Here is a 19400-nt window from a genome sequence, read left to right on the forward strand (position 1 = left end):
TTTTCTATGATGTAGAAAAACTGAGACATACTGTTGAAATTGCATTCCTTTTTTACATTAAGATGGATTACATGTGTAGTCAACCTTATTTACACACTGATTGAAAGGAGCGTTTCACTGGCCCAGCCCACTTAAGCACACTTTAAAGGTCACGAAATGTTTTCAAAACAACGTTAGATGGCACTGTAACGCTATCGTCTGTGCATGAACGCTAATTCACGATTAAACACAGAAGAAGAATCCTTGCGTTATGATTGGTGTAAACCATCCAATGAGCGTGAAGGAAACTGACATTTTGAACTAGACAGGCGCTTCGTTGGTTAACAAGATAAACGTTTCAGAGTTTATGCTGATATTTATTTTGTAGTATCCGTGTTTGTCTTATCAAACCAGAATCTCGTTGAGACTAAAACAGTTTCACATCTATAAACATCCGCTAAGAAGTTCGTGTTTACAGGTAAGCAGAGCTGGTTCCGTTCTTCTAACAAACGTTACAAGGTTTTAGCTATGCTCGTTCAAGATGATCTCGTGTTCCGAGCATTACATGAATGAAATAACTATTTATCGTAAATATGACATAGTAAACAATCGGAAAGCAACGTTTTCCAACCTAAAACCGCCGTAACTCTACGTTACAAACCAAATCTGTGTTCCTAAGCTATGATGTTGCTGTATGCGTTACCTAATCTCTAGTTTTACTGGTTTAAAATAAATTGACATGGGGTTTTTTTTTTTTCCCTTTGGGGGGTGTAACATTAGAAACTCAGCACAAGTTGAGATTACATGGTCGTCCGTTACTGTCGGTGCTAAATTGCATTTTGATTTTGCTGTTTTAATATCTAGTTTGTATAAATAAAATAGCTGTAAAATAATTCAGCAGTGAGACATTTTCATTCAGTTGCCTACATAAGCCAATGAAGTCAAGCTCTGTTTTCTTATTTTAGGCACAGGGAGTCTGAGACAGCTGATAATATGTGTGGAGTCTGAGTATTGCCCTCTGTTTTAAATAAGAAGCCCTTCATTTATTCTGTGAGAGAAGAAGCATCACCATCCATGGCCAACAAACCAACTGGGCGAGGCTTATACATTCGGGAAAATCCAGATGCCGATGAGTGCTGTGAAAACATTCCACCCGGGGGCACTGTTAAAGCTGGGACTTCTAAACTCAAATGGCCCCATGAAGAAAACAAGCCTCTTTCTGACACCTGCACCTTTTCAACCCCTGCTCCAACAGGCAGCAAGCCAAAGTCACGGATTTCTTTCCAGTCTGCTCTGACACCAATTTTAAAATACTTAAATATCGGCAACAAATCTCCAGAAAGTTCAACACATGAAAATAATCATCGTCAGACACTTTCTCTTTTCTCCTTTGGTGCAGCCACAGCAGATTGTCAAAAATCAACAAAAGGTTCTGTCCAACAGTTAAACTCAGATCCCCCTAGTAGCTATTCTGGGCAATTATTCAGTGACATGGATGGTCCTGTGTCCTTTCTAGGTGACGAATGCTTGCCAGAAGTGACCCTATTTGATTCTATGTGTGATTCTACCATACAGCTTACTAGAAATGACTCCCCTGCTCCTGACAGCGCACCTGCAACTTCTGCAAGCACAAGCCCTAAAATAAATATTCCTGAAATTCATCCTCCTGATCTTTCACAACATATGGCAACAACAGAGATTACAGACCCAGATGTCAAAATGATTGATGCCTCTCAGAACAAGCATGCTCCGGTCCCCTGGCTGATACTTGACAAATTCTTGCCAGAAATTACTCTCCTTGATGTTACACGTGATTCACCATTATCATCAGGAGAACAGACCACCTCCATGGATGTGACTCAGGCTCTTCCTCCGCTTGATTTGAAACGCGACAGGTCTTTTAATGGAATGGAAAGTGGAAAAATCGCGGCACAGCCTAGCAGTTCAGATGTCATCTCGGGCGAAAAATTGCTAAGTACAAGTGTACAATCCGACAAGTGTGTGGGGGAAAGCACAGCAAAAACCTCTTTGGATATTACTATGGGAAGTGTTTTGGAAAATAGCAAGTCTTCATCAGAGCCCAGTGAATGTAATATAGAGACAAGTCAAGCATCGGCAGGGGATACACTTGGGAAAAATCCTGCTAATGTTACTCGAGAAATAATATCTTCTAGTGACATACCTGCAGACTCTAATGTGGAGTGCAGTGCTAATCAAAAAGTTACCTCAGAGATCCGGGAAGAGCCTGTGGAGTTTTCTGATAAACCTGAAGCTATCATTAAAGACCTGATTGCCAGCCATGAAGCAAAGTCAGCCAACGAGCCCAGTGGACAAAATATGAAGATGAGCTCAACATCACCTGATGATACATTCAGCAGTCAACCAGCTAATGTTACACATGACACAACCTCGTCCAATGACACGTCAGCTCAGAGTGTAAGGTCTACATCGAATATGGAGTGTAGTAGTAGTCAAAAGGACGCCCCCTCAGACCTTGTGGAATCTTGTCACAAAGTAAACGATGAGTTGAAAAACTATGCGACACAGCCAAACCCAAAAGCATCAAACTCCGGGAATGGAACATTTAATGTCGTGCAGGCCGCTGATCTGAGCGTGTCTAATGATTTAAATACTACTGCTTCAGTTTCCCACTTTCAGAATAAGACACTTGATCTTCCTCCATTTAATGTAAGCTGCACCAAAGATGGGACTTCAGGTCAGGCAGGTTTTGGCACCACTGAAACATCCCCCATCACAAATCAAAATTGCTCATCTTTAAAGGAATGTGCTCCATTTGCTGTGCAGAACGCCACCTTTGAAAAGCATTCTCTGCATAAAAGCAGTGGCAGCACAGTATTAGGGGAAGACCTCAAGAACAACACCTTTGATTCTCAACCACCTTCCAAGAAGAGCGACACAATAACTTTGTTGGAAACGGTCCAGAGTGAAAGTAGCCAAATTTCTTCAAAGCCTAATAGCACAAAAACTCTGACAGAAATGAGCTCATGTGACGGTCACCAAAGTGCTTCCAAGCCAAATGGAACAATAACTTTATCAGAGGTGAACCCGAGTGACGATCACCACAATACCTCCAGGCCCAATGGCACCATAACTTTGTCAGAAACAAGCTCATGCAACATCCGCCCGGGGTCTTCAGACAAGCCCTCCACACCTGAAGTCAGTAATCTAACCACCAGCCCTAAAGACAACAATATTGACATTGCCCCTGATCTATCAAAGCATAATGTTACGACAGATGCTAAGGACCATAGTGGCAAGGAGGTTGAAACCCATGATGACGCTTCTGGCAGTGGTAGCTGTGAGACTAAAGATCTTTCAGGTCTGCCTGTGGTGGGCGGGCTCTCCGATTCTTTAAACCGTCAAAGCTTTGGTACGGTGAACCTCAAAGCCAAGTGTTTCAATTTGGATGACACCCTGGATTTAAAGGCAGACTGTTTGATTACTTCAACACCAATGACTAAATGTACAATGTTCAACTTGAACACTGAGCAAGTTGAGGGCTTACACCTAGCAGTACAGAAGAAGCTGTACACAGATGGTCCCAGGAAGCCAGCTGATCAGGTGCCATCAGACCCATCAAACCTTGTCTGTGACCGTAAAACATTCTTGAAACAGCCAGCTGCTAAATCCCTTTGCCCTCCCCCACAAGCTGGAGCTCAGCTGATGAAATCAAAGTCACATTCCTCAATTCCAGCCAGGTTGAATACAGTGGCATCCAACTTACCTACGAAAAGACAAAGAACCCAAGCTGAAGCTTCAAGAAACACTGCTGCCACTGCCCCTGATGCACCCCAGGGGGTAGGACTTAAATGTTTGCAAAATGTTGATATTACCATCTGAGAAAATGAACACAGGTTGAACCTATTAGTTATTATTTGTTCCATTTTATTTTGTACTGATTAAAAGCTGTACATCCATGTACTGACAGTCTGTCGTTAACGTCCTCTTTTCGTGTGTGTGTATTTAAGACCACAGGAGTAACATCCTGCTACAACCTGCGTGCTACAGCAACAGGTAGGAAGTGTATACCTTTGTTTTTAGATAGGTTTGCATAGGTCCCAGTTTTGTTATTCCCATAATCATGTGTTTAATAACCTCAGTGTAACTATGTACTGTATCTGTGTGTTCGCACGGTGCGTCCGGGGCATCTCTGTCTTCCCCTTTGTACCAATACCAGGATCCAAGCTGCCCGCTTGTGGCTCACAAAGATCGCAGTTTAGTGGAATCCCATCAGGGATCCAGAGAGCTACTATGTGTCTTAGGCCACCTTTAACAAGAAGCAATACAGCAATTTCTTCAAGTACCGACAAGCTCTGTGGACCTACAGGTACTCACACATTTGTCAAACTGTATCTGTACATTAGAAAGTTTCAATTTGCCCTCACTTCAGATACACAGTAAAGTTGCCTTTCTTCTGATACTCGAGGGGGGAAAAAATTGATAAAAATGCAGCTGATGCCAAACTTCTATGTGTTTTCTGGTTTAATATTGCCTTCTTGAGTGTAACTAGTGGTTTTACACCTCATTGTAAACTCTCTGTATTTCCATTTATAAATGGCTTCTCTTGACTGGAGGTCTTGACAATGATCCTCTACTTCCTCCAGCGTGTTGTGGACTTTGGTAGATGTTGTGAAGTTGTTTTGTTTTTAACCATGGAAATAATTCTGTGATCATCTGCTTTAGTTGTCTTCTGTGGTCTTTCAGGCTTTTTATAGAGAAGGAAATTACTGTAGAAATGTATCTGATTTTTGTGAAATATGTGTTCATTTATTTTTCTGTAACAGTTTCTCCTTTTTGTCTACATAGCAACTAACCCTGTGACCAAGACTTCACAAGCAAAGAAGCACCCTCTAACCAGAGCTGACAGTTTGCTAGTGTCAAAGAGGAAGAAAATGGGTAAATAAATAAGAAAATCATGCTCTAGTATTGCAGCCTTTTTAACAGCTTTGTTTGGTATTTTTGGTATTTGCATGAAGCTTGAAACCTAAGTGTAAGTGTACAGTCATGTAGATTTTTCTTTTTTCCACCCTTTGCAGATGCTTCTGATCCATGCAATAGTGTCGGAGCTCCAGTATCTGCCAGTGATGCTACAAACAAAGCGACAATCCTCAAGCAGCCCAGTAAGAGAGCTTTGCCTGCCAAAGCTCAAGGAGAAGGTATGTTGGAAATTTACTGGAATTTCTGCACTTGAAACTTGTGACATGGTTTGAACTTTATCTAAGTCACAGGTATAGAACAGTACTTCACTGTGTTTTCTAAAGATAAACTAATCAGTGCAGATTTCCTGATATGCCAAAGGGTTTGTTGGCTTTTTCCACTAACTGTTGGGCAGTTGGCCAAAGTTTGATGTGATTTATGCTGCTGAACAGCTTCACGAGCGCAGTAACCTGTAGTGAACTCCTGTGGTGCTTTCATGCTTTAAGAGGCTGCAGTGCCAGCATGTATGAGTGAACCCTCAAAAGCGTGTAATGCTCCCAACAGAGCCAGGCCCCTGAAACAGCCTGGAATCAGCAATAAAGCACCACTACCTAAAACCCAAATCCACAGTAAGTTGAGAGTGCTGAGGAGACAAGTCTCAGCTGTGTAATTTCTAGTGGACTGTTGGTACTCAGAACCAATTTGGTTGTTTTGTGTTTATTAAAATCACGTGTTTATGTTGTCTGAAGGTTACTTTTACTCTGTGTTGTTATTATTATGTGTTAATTGGATTTTAATTTCATGTCATACAATTGTGAACATTAAACGACAACAACAACTAACACAAGATTGTTAAGTCCTATGTATTCCCATTTGTCCTCTTTAATTAATGATGCAAACTGTTTTTCAGGTTGCGCAAAATGTGCTGAGCTTGAAGAACAACTTAAACTGATATCAGAAGAAAACACAAGGCTGAAAGAAGGTATCAGATGGCCTGTTACTGTGGTTATATGGGTCTAAATTGTAGAAATTATTAAGAAGTCAGGAGACATTACAACTTGAAGAATTTGGACTTTACTCAATCAAATCATATCATATACTCAGTATTATCAAGTGATCCTCTTTTTTTTTTCCTTTTTGGTTATGTTATTTATGTTACACAAGCAATCTTTTATTGTAGGAACATAATTAAGTTTTCCTCTTTTTCTCTTCTAGAGTTGCTGAAATACACTAAACAAGATGTCCCAGTGAAATCCCGGTGTTAATACTTTAAAGCATATCTGCTGTTTTTAAATGTTAATAATTACGTAAAATAATTTACTCACTAAAGTAGAAATGTTTTTTGTTTTTTTCTATTTTGCAGTGAGGATGAGATTTTGTCTGTTTGTGTGTTTAACATTACACTGTTTATTTTCAACTCTAATAAATTTAATAATATGTGTTGGTCTTTCATTTGGTTGGTCTAACACTTTGGAGAGTGCTCTGCTGGGAGGACACATTTGAACACCTTTTTTTCAGTATTTGGAAATTTCAGTCTTTGCGATTTAGAATTACTGTACTCAAATACTGATACTCATTGTCAAGCTGCCGGGTATAAATAAAACATCAGCATATTCAACACGCATAGCTACTGGCATTCCACCACTGAAATTAAATATTGTATAATAGATTAATATTCTATTGTTAAAAATATGGAATTTCCAGTGAAACCCTGTGACTTTGGATATCTTTATCTCAGGTTATTCAACACACTGGTATATCTCCATAAATACAAGAATACGGTGTAGGCAAATATTTACCATGCACTGCGATTTAAAAGCAAGGTTTTCCAATACAATATTATATAAAGGTAGAGTTGTTAAAACTTTACCCGTATGTAATGCTTTCACTGTTACTTTTGTCCAGTTTTGCTGGTGTAATCCCTTTCCTCGGAAGCAGTGGTGAACCAGCTAAGGAAAAAGTGGAGACCAACGATTCGTTTTTTTTCTCCAAACTCTCGTGAGAACAACAGAATGGGATTTTTAAATGCACTGTTTCAGCCGCTGAGTGGCGCTGTGAGCGGAGAGCCTTCAGTGCTGCGGACTATTCACGTTGTTGATCATCAGAGTACTTCCTGTTCTGACGAAATTGCCCGGTAAGAGTGCTGCACGCATTTTCTTTTCCTTCGACAAGAAAACTGGATTTTTAAACAGCTCAAACTAAACACCGCGGAATAACTTTTACTAGGTTGTAGGTGAGTTTAATTCACTAAGTGTGCGACTTTTTTGTATTTTCGTTTATTTGCCGTGAAAGCATTCTGGGTAAGGCGTGTAAGCCCAACTGCAACTTGGTTTTCATTTCTTTTGTCGACTGTAATCCAGTCTGTTTGCTAGCATTAGGCTAATATTCTGCGGTATAGACGCATTTAAGTGTCAGCACTATAAGGCCGGTGGACGTTTTTCTGGAAAATAATTAAAACATTTAAGTTTAAAAACTGCCTATATTTAAACTGCTATAAATAACTTGTTGGTCTATAATATGTGAAACATATATCAAATGTATCACTCATGAATGATATCAAGTCATCTTGAGCGACAAACAACATTCCTCTAACAAGGTAGAAGCCGCAATCAGTTTTTGGCAATGACTTTTATAAATCCTGTATTTTCGCAGTTAAAAAAAATTCTTGTTGACTTTAAAAATGCCTCTTTTAAGAGTAATCTGGCCAAGAGGACAGCTGAGATTGCAACAAATACAACAATAGTTCTGTAAACATATTTTAAGTGGACAAAAGGGACTTGATTGATTATAATGTAAGTACAATAACACAGTTATAATGATACTTGAGAAACGGGTATTTTTTTAAATTTTAGATATAACTCCTTTGTAATACCTGTTCACCAAAGTCTTTTTAGCAACATACCTAACTATATTACACATAAAAAATACACGGAAACATTGGAAATCAGTTTTTGGCAGGCAATCAGTTTTTGGCACAACACCAGTGTTTCAGATTGACTGGTGATGGTCAAACAGATGTGTGGCAAACTTGCTTTTCAGGAGCCGCTACCGATAAACCAGCAAAAGCATCAAACTCTGGGAATGGGACATTTAATGTCATGCAGGCCGCTAATCTGAGCATGTCTAATGATTTAAATACTACTGCTTCAGTTTCCTACTCTCAGAATAAGACACCTGATCTTCCTCCATTTATTGTAAGCTGCACCAAAGCTGGGACAGGAACTTCAGGTCCGGCAGCTTTTGGCACCACTGAAACATCCCACATCAAAATTGCTCATCTGTAAGGCAATGTGCTCCATTTGCATCCTCTGCATAAATGCAGTGGCAGCACTGTATTAGGGGAAGACCTCAAGAACAACACTTTTGATTCTCAACCACCTTCCAAGAAGAGTGACACAATAACTTTGTTGGAAACGGTCCAGAGTGAAAGTAGCCAAATTGCTTCAAAGCCTAATAGCACAATAACTGACAGAAATGAGCTCATGTGACGGTCACCAAAGTGTTTCCAAGCCAAATGGAACAATAACTTTATCAGAGGTGAACCCAAATGACAGTCACCACAATACCTCCAGGCCCAATGGCACCATAACTTTGTCAGAAACAAGCTCGTGCAACATCCGCCCGAGGTCTTCAGACAAGCCCTCCACACCTGAAGTCAGTAATCTAACCACCAGCCCTAAAGACAACAATTCTGAAGTCGTCCCGATCTATCAAAGCATAATGTGACACAGATGCCAAGGACCATAGTGGCAAGGAGGTTGAAACCCATGATGACGCTTCTGGCAGTGGCAGCTGTGAGACTAAAGATCTTTCAGGTCTGCCTGTGGTGGGCGGGCTCTCCGATTCTTTAAACCGTCAAAGCTTTGGTACAGTGAACCTCAAAGCCAAGTGTTTCAATTTGGATGACACCCTGGATTTAAAGGCAGACTGTTTGATTACTTCAACACCAATGACTAAATGTACAATGTTCAACTTGAACACTAAGAAAGTTGAGGGCTTACACCTAGGAGCACAGAAGAAGCTGAGGATGCAGAACACATTGAGCGATCCACAGCTAAGGAAAAGCCTTATCTGCAGTAACTTCATTCAGCAACCTGACTTTAGATAAATTACTCTGACAACATAGTTTTTCTTTCAGATTGAATGCACCTGCTGTGGAGAGTGGTACCGCACAGTGTGTGTTGACTTTTCTTGTGCAGAGCGATTACAGATGTAATCTGGTTGTAGGCTATGGCAGTTGGCCACAGGTGGCAGCAGTGAGCTGTTCTCCATTTGAGACTGCTCCAGCTACTATGTGATACGTCAGTGGATCCAGCTACAAAATAGAGGTCATATGTAATTTGGGGAAATTAACTTATGAATATTCTTAACTTAGAAAGTTGACGTTTTAAAATGAACTCACCTAAAAACTCCAAAACACATGACACACCAACTGGCACACAAGAGTTACTCACTTTCACAAGGTCTACTTAATCACACTGACTCTATTGCTTACTAATTATTGTCTAACTGCTGTACATTTACTGTATGTCCTATCTCCTCACAAATGTTTGTTAAATTAACCAAACAGTTCTCGCTAGCTGTGCTAATCAGTTATCCCATCATTTCAAATGTTTTTCAGAGAAAACACTATGAGACTATGATAAGAGGATGTGATGTTGCAACACCAGTCAAGGATTAATGTGTAATGTTTGCTGGAGACATATTTCTTTGTTATGGAAAAAAATATTAAAATCATTATGAACAATAGGAGTGCTAATTTAATTTTGGTACCATTTTATTTAGTTTAAAGGTTTATTTGCGAGATCCACAAGAACAAAAAACAGTGAAAGTTACAATTATATTGTGCATAAAATTATAATTCAAACATGGTAATAGAGCCAGGTGCAGATGTGTCAGAAGTTGATCTGACTGTAGGCTATGGCACTTGGCCACAGGTGATGCTAGTTGGCTCGACTCCATTTGAGTGCACACAAAGCAAACTGCATGCTTTATTTGTGGGGCGAAAATGCTGAAATTGGAATAATAAAATGTACGAGGGGAACAACAATGAAGACATGATTCCCCAGATCATTGATTCTTGTCCTGTAAACAACATCTGCGTGGTGACGTTTATTTGCCGTTTTCACAGTCGCCTCGTGAGAATATCGCCTCGTGCATGAGAATATCACCAGGTAAACTCAAGACAGTTAATGTTTTATTGTTGAAGAGTAAGAAGACTTTGTGTTTAAGGTAACCTCACAAATGTCAAGGACGAAATATTCAGTGTGTATTTGCTGGTTTGTTGGTAGTGGCTCCTGAAAAACAAGTTTGGCACACATCTGTTTGACAGTGAATATCTTTGTCAGCTGAATATGTGCTGGTATACCACACGTAGAATCTGGAGCTGCATCTCTGTAATACCACTCATTACTTTGTATTTCTCTACAGATTGACAGCATCCTTCAGCAATGTCTCGATTCTTTGCCAGGTCTGACAGTGAGTCAGAGGAGTCCTCATCTGACGATGAGATCACTGATAAAGCACCCGGAGCCACTTTCAAGCAGTAAGTGAAACTTGGAATAAATCTCATCACAAACTCATCACACACATTGTTCTTCCTGTAAAGATCTGACTTGTGCACTTGGTTTTCACAGGTCGCTGCTTCTTAGCGACGATGAGGAGGACACAAAAAGAGTGGTGCGCAGCGCCAAAGATAAAAGGTTGGTGTGGTATTTTTAAAAGGTCACAACTTTAAAGTCTATACAAAATTTTGCCCCTTTTTTCTTTCTTTTGACTAAATTTATTCTTGAATCTTAGGTTTGAAGAGTTGACGAACCTCATAAAGACTATCCGCAACGCTATGAAGATTCGAGACATGTCCAAGTGTCTGGAGGAGTTTGAGCAGCTTTGTCGAGCCTTCCTTAAAAGCAAGAATATAGTGGATAAAGAGGGTATTCCTCCCTTCTATATCCGCCTTCTGGCTGACTTGGAGGACTACTTGAACCAGGTTAGTAGCTTGGACAAAAAATTAAACTGCAATTTAATGATTTAATTGTCATTGTGTTTGTCCTAATCAAATACTTAACATTATTTTTACAGCTTTGGGAGGATAAAGAGGGGAAGAAGAAGATGAACAAGAACAATGCAAAAGCTCTCAGCACCCTGCGTCAGAAGATCCGCAAGTACAACAGAGACTTTGAGTCAGAAATAGCAGCATACAAGGAGGTAAAGTCAAAGACTAAATCTTCATGTTTATTTTCTATGCATTGTATGAATCTCTGGGGGGGGGGGGGTGTAAACTTAGGTCTCATCAGATCTGTTCTGTGGTCAAAAGACTGTCAATGTGCTGAGCAGCTTCCTTCTGGTGTTATTTAATCTGGTGTATTAGAATTTATACGAATTTCAGCCTTAAAAAAAGCAGTTATCAGAATGTCTTGTCTCTCTCTCCCTGCTAGAATCCACAGGAGTCTGCAGATGAGGAGGAGGAGGAGAAGGAGCCAGAGGACTCTGGTGAGCTGGTTGTTTATACAGGTTATGTGTAAAGGATTCAACCCGGAAAGCATAGGATTCAATAGGGGCATAGGTGAAATGTGTCTATGTGTAGTGCACGTGTCAAGTCTCATCATGAGTGATCAATCATTCTTGTACATCAACCTGTAGGCTGCCAGTGAAAATGGGCTTATTAAAAAGGACTGTTGAAGGTCCAGCTCCATGATATATTATACATTATACATATATTATACAGAATCTGAAGTTTAACTGCAAAAACTAAGCTGATTTTAAAAGTTTGTTCGGTTGAAACTTTTGACTGTTTTTAATCTACTCAGAAGAAACTCCAGCAGCAGATTAATCAGTTATAACTAATGAAGTTTAGAATGTTTTACGTAAATTATGAAGTTTACTTTGTACATTATTACTTAAAAACTCAGTTTAAGAGTTTTTTGCCCCCTTTCATTACTTCATTCTGTGCTTCAGTCAGTCACATTTTCACGTGCTGTACAAAGATTAGCTGCAAATGATGAGATGATCAATGTGTGTTGGTGCTGAGGGGAAAGGAGCCAGCATCGTCTGATTTGTCTTTTTGGTCCACAAGGCTCGTCCTCTGACAGTGAAGGAGAGGTGTCATCAAAGTCCTTCTTGAAGAAAAAGCCTGAGGCGCCTTCAGAAGCCACCGACCGTTCTCAGACTGCCAAGGAATCTGAGGTAAGAGGTCATTTAACTAAACTACAGCAAAAGATCTGGTGGGAAAGACAAAATACTTGCACAGTTTATTTGAGAGGATGCCTGAGCTAAGATTTTGAGTTTTTCCCTTCTCTCAAAAGGATAAGTCCTCTTCTTCTGATGAAGATGATGATGATGATGATGATGATGAGGGAGACTGGAGCCCAAGCGACTCAGACAGCAGGAGTGAAACCTCTGATAAGGAAGAAGAAAATGCCTTAAAGAGGAAGCGTCTTGTGACCTTCCTCAAAGTTAAAAGGTCTAAATACTTTGAATATCTGTTCAGACACTTTTTTAGATTTTAAGTCAAATTTTACCGCAGAGAGAGTCATGTAGAGTGAATGTGTTGTTACCAAACACTGCGTCTGTCCTCAGGTCCCAGGACACTGAAAAGCCTGGAGTCAGGAAGGAGGAGAGGAAGAAGAAGCCCAAACAGAAAGAACAAATTGAGGAGGAGGCTGAGGAGGAAGGAGGCTGGGAGAAGGTTAACAGAGGAGTACCTCTGGTTAAGGTAAAGAACAGATGGTAACATAAAACTGTTTGGACTTGATGCCGGCCGGACAGAAGAATAGATGCACTGGTGCTGCTTCTTATTTTAGTTTAGCTTGTTTGTGTTTCAGTGCCGACGTGTTCATTTATAGTAATGACAGTGATAAAATCAACATGCAATTGTCTGGCTAATTTAACAAAATCAATGACTGTAAAAAGAAAAACTTGCCTCTAAGAGTTTATTCAACACGTTGTTTGTATTTTTAATTTTAAGTTTGTTTGTTTTTTCCCCCATTGCGACCATTCAGGAGAAACCCAAAATGTTTGCTAAAGGCACCGAGATCAACACAGCGGTGGTGGTGAAGAAGCTGAATGAGATCCTGCAAGCAAGAGGCAAAAAGGGAACAGACAGGTACGACTGCATTTATCACTAAAGCTTAAAAATATATATTTAAAAAAAGTTACGTATTCACACGACTGTTGATATCCAGTCAATGTAAAACCAGGTGTGTCATGTGGAAGTATGTCCAGTATATGAATTTCAGAGAAATTCTTCTCCTGAACAAATCCTGACTCCTTTTTTTCTTTTTTCTCCTCCCTCACTGACAGGGCGGCTCAAATTGAGCTATTTCATGCTCTGGCAGCCATCGCTGCAGAGAATAACTTGGGCCAAGGTATCCTGGTCAAGATCAAGTTCAACATTATTGCCTCCTTGTACGACTACAACCCCAACCTGGCAGCCTTCATGAAAGTGAGTGACACTGCTTTTAATTCTTACAGTATCAACAAAACCAAAAGGGTTCCTGTGATTTACTGTAGTGTTTCATGTTACATGAAATATCTTAAAATTGCAAGTCATCACAAAAATTATTTGTGCTGTTTAACATTTTGGATTGAAAAGAATGAGTTCCTGAGTTATGGTTCTTCTGGCTTGTCTCCTTTTTTAGCCTGACATGTGGAAAAAGTGTCTGGATTGTATAGATGAGCTGCTGGACATTCTCTTTGAGCACAACAACATCTTCATTGGAGAGAACATCGCAGAGGACAGCGAGAATCTGGCCGTCTCCGATCAGGTGATCCCACTCATCCACCCCAAGCAATCTGTGGACTTAAAGAAAGAAAGCAGTTTAGACTAATAAAACACTCACATAGCTGTTGAACTGTCTGCATTTGTATCAACTGTCTTGTGAACTATGGGCTGGTATTCATTTCTTTGTGTGTATTTGTTAGCCTTTCAGGGTGCGCGGATGCATCTTAACCCTGGTAGAAAGGATGGATGAAGAATTTACAAAGATCATGCAGAACACTGATCCCCACTCTCAGGGTGAGTGGTGCCAAAACCTGAGTGACGATTATTAACTGCTGTGAGGGTGAATGTGTTAGGACTGTAAATGTGGATTAACGGGTTGCAATCTAAAATGTGGGATTTACATCACCCTTGAAATTTGTATTGCTGTATTTGCTGCTCACATGGATGTATTTTGCTTATTCTTTCCTCTCTTTTTTTTAAAATCTTCCTTCAGAATACGTTGACAATCTCAAAGATGAGGGCAGGGTTTGTGGCATCGTTGACCGGCTGCTCACCTACATGGAGAACAAAGGCTCCACAGAAGAAATTTGCCGTGTCTACCTGCGCAGAATCATGCACACCTACTACAAGTTTGACTACAAAGCTCACAGACGCAGCCTGGGCCTGCAGGGAGAGACCAAGGTGAGAGACGGCACTGTGCAGAATCAGAACTTTCTTTTCTTGACAAACATCTGCATCATGATGCTATTTTTATGATGTTTAATGAAATGTTATGCATAAGGTGTAAAATGGTGTGCTGAAGTGTTTTTCTGTTGTGTAGTCCGAGCAGGACCAGGAGGAGAACAAGGAGGAGAACAAGGAGGAGAACAAGGAGGAGAGCGAGGGAGAGGACAGCGCTGTGATCATGGACCGCCTCTGCAAGTTCATCTACGCCAAGGATCGCACCGACCGTATCCGTACCTGTGCTATCCTCTGCCACATATATCACCATGCTCTGCACTCACGCTGGTACCAGGCACGTGACCTGATGCTGATGAGTCACCTGCAGGACAACATCCAACACGCTGACCCACCTGTACAGGTAGGCACTCGTAATCATTATTTCTTCATATCATCGTCATCATCATAGTTTATTTATATAGCACTTTAAAAACACACAAGGCTGACCAAAGTGCTGAACAATAGAAATATAAGAGATACAATAAGAATAATAAATACGATAAAATAATAAACATAGCAAAAACAATAAGTATAAGTAAATACAAGTCAGTTAACCACTGAGTCAAAAGCCAGCGAATAAAAATGCATTTTTAATCTGGATTTAAAAACCAGCACTGATGTTGATTATTAATATAATAATAATAATATAATAATAATCTTCGAGGAAGATTATTCCAACGCTTTGGAGCCACGATAGAGACGCTCGGTCTCCTCTCAGTTTCAGCCGTGATTTGGGGACTTGGAGTAACGGCTGCTCAGCTGACCGGAGCGAACGAGTGGGGACATAGGGCTTCAGCAAATGAGACATATGCAGGTGCCAGACCATTTAAGGATTTAAAAACCAATAAAAGAAATTTAAAATGAATCCTAAATTCAATTGGAAGCCAGTGAAGGGAACCCCAAACCAGAGTAATGTGCTCAAATTTCCTTCTACCAGATAAAACCATGCCGCAGCATTCTGTACTAGCTGCAGGCGTGTCAGAGTGCCCAGTCCAACCCCTATTATTAGGTTATAAACGCATGGATAACAGTCTCCAAGTCACGCCTTGAAAGAAAAGGTTTAACCTTCGACAGACGCCTGAGTTGATAGAATGATGATTTCACCACCCCATTCCCGTGGCCATCAAAAGTAAGTGCAGAGTCGATTTTTAACCCACGATTGGTAATCGAGCTCTTCAGGTGAGGGGTCAGAGCAGCAAGGTCAACATCAGGGATATCAGAGGAACGATTCGGGCCAAACAGAATTGCTTCCGTTTTACGTTCATTAAAATTTAAAAAAGTTTAGAGCCATCCATGACTTAAAATCGCTAAGGCAATCAAGCAGGAGTCTAATTGTGGAGCTATCAGAACGACTGAAAGAAAAATAAAGCTGGCAATCATCAGCATATAGATGAAATGAGACTTTGTGTTTACGAAAGATTGCACCCAGTGCCAGGAGATACAACGAAAACGGTAATGGCCCAAGAATAGATCCCTGTGGTACACCCCATGGCAGAGGGGCCACAGAGGACGATGATGAACCCAACTTAACACAGAAGCTCCTGTTTGAGAAATATGATTTTATCCACAGGAGTGCCAAGACAGAAATGCCCACACAATGCTGTAATCGAGAGATCAGCAGGTCGTGATCCACTGTGTCGAATGCAGCAGTCATATCTAGAAGTATAAGCACTACGTGTTTACCGCAGTCCGTCGCTACCAGAATATCGTTCATAACCTTTATGAGAGCTGTCTCTGTGTTATGAAACGGCTTAAAGCCGGACTGAAAAACTTCAAACATTTGAGAGTTATTTAGATAATATGAACGTGTTCTGACTCTAACTATTAGTTGTATATACAGATCGCCTGTTTTAACCGTTTTCCCCTCCTCCTACCAGATCCTGTACAACAGAACAATGGTCCAACTTGGCATTTGTGCATTTAGGCAGGGCATGATTAAAGATGCCCACAATGCACTGCTGGACATTCAGTCCTCTGGCCGTGCCAAGGAGCTGCTGGGTCAAGGTCTGCTCATGAGGAACATGCAGGAGAGGAATGCAGAGCAGGAGAAGATTGAAAAGCGAAGACAAGTAAGTGCTGTCTGACCAGAGCAGTTAACTCTAACTAACATGTTGGTTTCTCTGTCAGTGTTGACCTGCTTGTAACCTGGATTTACTCTGTGAGTGAGTGAATTTTTGGGCCCCTCTTTCACAGCTGCAGGACAGATTTCCAGAAGATTTCATACAATTGTTCATGTGCACTTGGTGACTAGTTACTTTTTTGTTTTTTCCCTAAATGGGCCTTGACCTCACATTAATGTGCCAACTATTCCATGGTGTCTCCAGCTGCCTGTGTCCACAATAGTGTGAAATCAAGGCTGTAATGAAACGACAAATGTTTGGGTCTTTATTTTTAAAACACTGATGTGTCAGACATCCATTAGATGATACACACATGCATCGTGACGTTTATCCTCCCTAATAGGTGCCGTTCCACATGCACATCAACCTGGAGCTGCTGGAGTGTGTGTACCTGGTGTCAGCCATGCTGCTGGAAATACCCTACATGGCCGCCCATGAGTTTGATGCCCGCCGCCGGATGATCAGCAAGCAGTTCCACCACCAGCTCAGGGTCGGGGAGAGACAGCCCCTGCTAGGTACGAAACGCATCACGAGAGCTCGTTGTAGCAGGAAGTTTCATCCACAGAGGATAACCACAGCTTTATTTGTCCTCCAGGACCCCCAGAGAGCATGAGGGAGCACGTGGTGGCAGCCAGCAAAGCCATGAAGATGGGAGACTGGCGTACCTGCCACTCTTTCATCATCAATGAGAAGATGAACAGTAAGGTTTGGGACCTGTTCCCTGAGATCCAGAAAGTACGCGAGATGCTCGTCAGGTTAGCATACACTGCCCCTGTTCATCACTTGGTTCATTCACCAGTGTGATAATCCCACTTAGACGTCCTTATGTTTTGTTTTTTTAATAGGAAAATCCAAGAAGAGTCACTGAGGACCTATCTGTTCACCTACAGCAGTGTATACGACTCCATCAGGTGAGCACAGATGTATTAGTTTCATCAGTCTTTACTAAACCACAGATTTCTGTAGACCACTGCAGCTTCCCCACAGACCAAAGATGATCGGTCACTGTTCTGCCAAACCTTAATTTTACTACGCTTGTCTGTCCTTCAGCATGGCTACGCTGTCTGAGATGTTTGAATTGGAGATGCCCACAGTCCACAGCATAATCAGCAAGATGATCATCAACGAGGAGCTGATGGTAGGACTCGACGTTTCTGTTCTGTGGACTGAAAATATAGACACAGCAGTCTCATGGGGGCTTTTATATTTGAGAGTGTTTATATTTGTGATTACTTTTTATATGCCTTTAATTTGGATCCCCCCATTTTTCTCTTCCCAACAGGCGTCACTCGACCAGCCCACACAGACGGTGATGATGCACCGCACTGAGCCAACGTCTCTGCAGAACATGGCTCTGAAGCTGGCAGAGAAACTGGGCAACTTGGTGGAGAACAACGAGCGCGTATCTGACCTGAAACAGGGCATCTATGGCGGTTACTTCAACAGGGGTAAGTTCATCATGTTCTCACAGTACTTAGGGATCGTTAAATCTGGAACTTATTTCTAACCTTTCTGAACCATTTATTTTCCAACTTTTGCTATTAGATGATAATTAGCTTTCATTTGTCATACAGATCAGAAAGGTGGCTACCAACAGAAGCAATCCTACCAGAGAGGTATGTTAAATTTCACTGAGGTCGTTTCCTGTTTTATGTCAATGAGGTAGATGTGGGTTGGGTTCTCTTTTCAGCAGTAGATGCTATTTTAAATTCATCCATCAGTATTACACCTTTGTGGTTTGTTTTTTTCTTCTTTTCTTGTAGTTTAGTGAATTTGTGTGAACACTAATGAGATGATTGTTGTCTTTGTACAACCGCAGATGGGAAATCTTACCAGCAGAAGCAGTCGGGTTACCAGAGAGGCGGTTACAGGAATCAAAATCAAGGAAATTACTGAGCTTGAAGTTTGTGGATTTCAGTTTTTACAGCAGAGCTGGTCTTCATTCCAAGACAACATCAGTACCTCATTTTGTGAGTTTGGCTCTTGGCCGTGCTCCCTCAATGAAACTGTTTTGCTGCTGTTTCTATGTCAGTTAGCATTGCTTTGTGTCAGCAACGGCAGAATGTGATATTACATTTCTGTCAATTTCTTGGAATAAATCTGGAGTTTTATTATTTTAACAGATTAATAAATAAATATTAAACAGTGTTGTGTTTTGTTTGATTTTTGTTTGGGGTTTTTTTTGCAGTGATAATATAAATTCAGTACATGTATGGAAAACTAAAAGCATATCATTAAAATCAGTCTCAGTCCACCTGCTTTAAGATGCTTATCAGTGGATTGAGGGTGAATTAAAAAGTGGTACATCTTTTGTTGCCTACATATAAGTCATTGCATTTTGTACAATGCTTTGGACAAGTACAATACTTTAATTCACAAGAAAAGACATGCAGTCTGTCTGCTAACTAAAGCTACAGAGGCTCTATAAAGAGGACTGTGTGTGTGTGTGAAATTATATTTATTATATAAAAACCGGAAAAAAGCATTTCGATTATGCTTTAAACAAAAATCTTGCAAAAGCAGCTTAGTCTGTAGAGAAGTTTGGATCTGTTGCTTAAGTCTAGTTTTATAAATCCTCACCTGTAGGTTACAGAAAATTCTGAGCATCATGTTTTCCTTTTTTGTGAAATTTGATAAGCATTTCACACATTAAAGTATATGAAAGCAATCTTTTGATTTTCTGTACATCAAATACCACCTCGATTACGTTGCTGTCTCAGCGTGTCACAGCTCGTCTCACTGACTCCTCGTTGTGAGTGGCCACTATGAACCTGTACCGCTCAGGTTCCTGCGACATGACGTCCAGCATCACATCAAGGCATCCGTTATAACTGTTCAAGCAGACGTGAAATGTATCAAGAGTCGAATCAAGATCAAAAATGATTGGCGATTGTTATACTCCGGAGGTTTTCGTTCTGTCT

At 40.7% G+C, this 19400-nt stretch overlaps 2 protein-coding genes across 4 annotated transcripts; both read left to right on the forward strand.

Annotated features, from left to right (window-relative positions):
• The first annotated feature begins 285 nt into the window (after nucleotides 1–285).
• LOC146663518 (uncharacterized) lies at nucleotides 286–6357 on the forward strand. Of its 2 annotated transcripts, none has more exons than XM_085416301.1 (8): nucleotides 286–457; nucleotides 945–3798; nucleotides 3969–4014; nucleotides 4178–4327; nucleotides 4807–4896; nucleotides 5037–5156; nucleotides 5828–5899; nucleotides 6133–6357. In XM_085416301.1, the coding sequence occupies exons 2-8, from the start codon at nucleotides 1054–1056 to the stop codon at nucleotides 6180–6182; spliced, it is 3273 nt and encodes a 1090-aa protein (XP_085272427.1). In that variant the 5' UTR covers nucleotides 286–457; nucleotides 945–1053; the 3' UTR covers nucleotides 6183–6357. The 2 variants fall into 2 exon arrangements, with proteins under 2 accessions (XP_085272427.1, XP_085272428.1); XM_085416302.1 differs by lacking the exon at nucleotides 286–457 and adding an exon at nucleotides 5424–5546 and having other exon boundaries at nucleotides 1021–3798.
• Nucleotides 6358–7001: 644 nt separating this feature from the next.
• Nucleotides 7002–18626, forward strand: LOC146663519 (eukaryotic translation initiation factor 3 subunit C-like). Of its 2 annotated transcripts, none has more exons than XM_085416305.1 (23): nucleotides 7002–7150; nucleotides 10348–10462; nucleotides 10554–10619; nucleotides 10717–10906; nucleotides 10999–11124; nucleotides 11355–11409; nucleotides 11993–12102; nucleotides 12222–12379; nucleotides 12496–12631; nucleotides 12918–13021; nucleotides 13219–13360; nucleotides 13557–13682; nucleotides 13840–13933; nucleotides 14133–14335; nucleotides 14487–14720; nucleotides 16237–16428; nucleotides 16823–16994; nucleotides 17075–17234; nucleotides 17325–17390; nucleotides 17530–17617; nucleotides 17762–17927; nucleotides 18054–18095; nucleotides 18299–18626. In XM_085416305.1, the coding sequence occupies exons 2-23, from the start codon at nucleotides 10368–10370 to the stop codon at nucleotides 18373–18375; spliced, it is 2802 nt and encodes a 933-aa protein (XP_085272431.1). In that variant the 5' UTR covers nucleotides 7002–7150; nucleotides 10348–10367; the 3' UTR covers nucleotides 18376–18626. The 2 variants fall into 2 exon arrangements, with proteins under 2 accessions (XP_085272431.1, XP_085272430.1); XM_085416304.1 differs by having other exon boundaries at nucleotides 14133–14320; nucleotides 14460–14720.
• The last annotated feature ends 774 nt before the right edge of the window (nucleotides 18627–19400 follow it).

The sequence above is a fragment of the Rhamphochromis longiceps genome, linkage group LG8 (genome assembly GCF_057381845.1).
Source record: "Rhamphochromis longiceps isolate RC_006_pf linkage group LG8, R_longiceps_female_GT1.1, whole genome shotgun sequence".
NCBI lineage: Eukaryota > Metazoa > Chordata > Actinopteri > Cichliformes > Cichlidae > Rhamphochromis > Rhamphochromis longiceps.

Coding starts and splice junctions, on each gene's coding strand:
- LOC146663519 (XM_085416304.1), top strand. CDS start 10,368: ATGTCTCGATTCTTTGCCAGGTCTGACAGTGAGTCAGAGGAGTCCTCA. Junction 13,934..14,132: donor CACTGATCCCCACTCTCAGG/GTGAGTGGTGCC, acceptor ATCTTCCTTCAG/AATACGTTGACAATCTCAAA. Junction 17,235..17,324: donor GTACGCGAGATGCTCGTCAG/GTTAGCATACAC, acceptor TTTTTTTAATAG/GAAAATCCAAGAAGAGTCAC.
- LOC146663518 (XM_085416302.1), top strand. CDS start 1,054: ATGGCCAACAAACCAACTGGGCGAGGCTTATACATTCGGGAAAATCCA. Junction 4,328..4,806: donor CAAGCTCTGTGGACCTACAG/GTACTCACACAT, acceptor TTGTCTACATAG/CAACTAACCCTGTGACCAAG. Junction 5,900..6,132: donor AAACACAAGGCTGAAAGAAG/GTATCAGATGGC, acceptor TTTCTCTTCTAG/AGTTGCTGAAATACACTAAA.